We start from the raw sequence: 2532 nt of genomic DNA on the forward strand, positions 1-2532 counted from the left end.
AAATAATGCAGCCACTAAGCACATCAAACAGTATAAATTACCAAGATCGGATACATTTAAACCGGCTTTATGGTGGGATAATGAATGCGAAATTCAAGTCTATCATGAAGAGAAGGCGAACAGAAAGTCAGGTCGATGGCAGCTGATTTCTTCCTAGGCGTTTGTGTTGTCGTATGCGTTCCGTCATTCAGCATTAACAGATTAAGGCTATCCACAATATCGTAAATAATAGCTCCTCCTCTGTCAATTATTTCATTACCCCAAGCTAAATGTTTGCTATGGAAATCTCCTGTTACAATTATTCTGACAGGAATCTGTTTGATGATATTTTTGATTAAATATAGATCTTTTGTTGCCTGTGGTGCGCAATAAATTGAAACTAAACAGAACGGAGTAGCCGATTTAATTATTACCGCGGTCATTTGCATGTCTCGGTTACTTAGTGAATGTGCGAATTTTTCGCACGGAATGTTATTTTTGACCAATATGGCCGAACCACCGTAGCCGTCCTGTCTGTGCTGTCGAAATATGTTATACCCTTTGAATTTAACTAATTGGCCCTGTTTCAGTCATGTTTCAGTAAAAGCTGCCATATGAATTTTCTTATGAAACATAAGATTTTCGATGCTTTCCTTATTTGCTCTTAAAGATCTACAATTTAATTGTAAAATATTTATATTATCCATCTTTGGTTGGTATTTGTTATAATTATTTTTGCACTATCTTCTAACTTTCGTTAGAATTGACCACACTTATTTTATTGTGTATTTCATCTTTATTACGATTATCTATACCTGTTTTATTATTCTGGTTTAAGTAATTCATAATGGTATGTGTATCCCATTTTAACTTATATATAATTTCATCTATCTCTTTACATTCTTTATTTCTCTCACATTCTATTTTTTCTCGAAGTTTCAATGCCAATTCTATGAAATGATTTAATTGTCGTTTATTTTCTTCCTTTTTATTGGTCTTATTACTGTTTAGGCTTGGTTCTTCTTGGTTTTTTTTTTCAGGTTTTTCAGTTATCTGATCTCTGTTAAATCGATTGATCGGCCTCAAGTATTCTGTTCGACGTTTATACATAATATTTCTTGGTTTATTCATTAACATTAATCTGTCTTTAACAATGTTAATTTCTTGTTCATCAAAACTATTCAATAATTCATATTTATTTTTATGCCTGTGTGAATCCATTTCGGTATTGCCATTTAGTCTCGGAAACGATGAATTAAACCCCGGATTGTACGGGTTGATCTTAGCAGCCTCAGCATATCCTTTTTTCCACATCCTGTTTTTAGCTTCAAGATAAGATATGTTATGTAGTGCCATCATTTCTTTTATTTCTTTATTTACTTTGAAGAATTTACATTCTTTGTCATTTGCTTGATGGTTTCCATGGCATACTGCACATATAAAGTCTGACACGATGTGGCAATTTTCATGAGAGTGTTCTTCTGAACAATACCGGCATCTTATCTTGCTTTTGCATTGATTTTTTATATGTCCATAACGCCAGCATTTGTGGCATTGCATTACAGATTGAATGTAAGGACTGACAGCACACCTAACCGAATACATTGAGACGTATTCTGGCAGATAGTTACCCCTAAACACTATTTTTACCATTTGTGATTTCATATTTATTTTTTCTAAGTTTCTTCTTTTAATGCATTTGACATCTAATATTTTGATTACCGATCTAATAACATCCATGATTTCTTGCTCATTCATGTCGGGTTCAACGTTAAAAATAATGCCGGTTTTGTATAATTTATGTCTTGGGATGTATGTTCTTATGTTAAATTTTTCCAAAATTTTCTCTTTGATTAATTTATTAGCATAAAAGTAGTCTTTAAATACTAATTTGATTTTGTTTCTCCCGATCTTTGAGATATCTATGATATTTTTTCTTATGTTAAGCGATTGTTTGAATATCAATCTGCCTAAAGCTAGATTGTGAAATCTGCCAATGCTTTCGTTAGTTGATTCTGCAAAAACCGTGTACGATCCTTCATCATATGGTTCATAATAATTAATTTCTTCGTTTATTTTATTATTTCTAGTGTTATCTTCATTTGTCATATTACTTTCTTCATCCATCATTTCTATCCAACTTTTACTTTTCCCAGTGCTGCTGCAACCTGGGTTATCCTCCATATTTTTATTTAATGTTGTTACTTTGTCTTTTTTAAAATCCAATTTTATCAATTTTCTGATTAATTCTTCGGGTATATAAACCGTTTTTAAACTAGTTTTATTCTTGCTTCTTTTATTGTTTTTTCGCAACATAACTTTATTGTCATCACCATTCGTATTATTTAAATTCACTTGATTTATCGATGTATTATTATCACTCCGCGAGTTATTTTTCACATTGCTCGGTAAAACTGTTGTATCTAAAAATTCACTGTCACTTTCTTCCGAAAAATCACTCTCCATTACCTCATCATTATTGATAACATGAATCGATTTGCCTATTTGGATGCCTGTTTCGACCTCCGTGCTATTGTATTCCTTATCTATATC

General features: G+C 32.0%; 1 protein-coding gene across 1 annotated transcript; it reads right to left on the bottom strand.

The window, feature by feature from the left end:
- Positions 1-726: 726 nt before the first annotated feature.
- On the bottom strand, positions 727-2163 carry LOC113375678. The gene has a single exon (XM_026615614.1). The coding sequence runs from the start codon at positions 2161-2163 to the stop codon at positions 727-729; it is 1437 nt and encodes a 478-aa protein (XP_026471399.1).
- Between the last annotated feature and the right edge of the window lie 369 nt (positions 2164-2532).

The sequence above is a fragment of the Ctenocephalides felis genome, unplaced genomic scaffold (assembly GCF_003426905.1).
Source record: "Ctenocephalides felis isolate EL2017-DRISC unplaced genomic scaffold, ASM342690v1 CF-g0.4_SCAFFOLD_01886, whole genome shotgun sequence".
Taxonomy (NCBI): domain Eukaryota; kingdom Metazoa; phylum Arthropoda; class Insecta; order Siphonaptera; family Pulicidae; genus Ctenocephalides; species Ctenocephalides felis.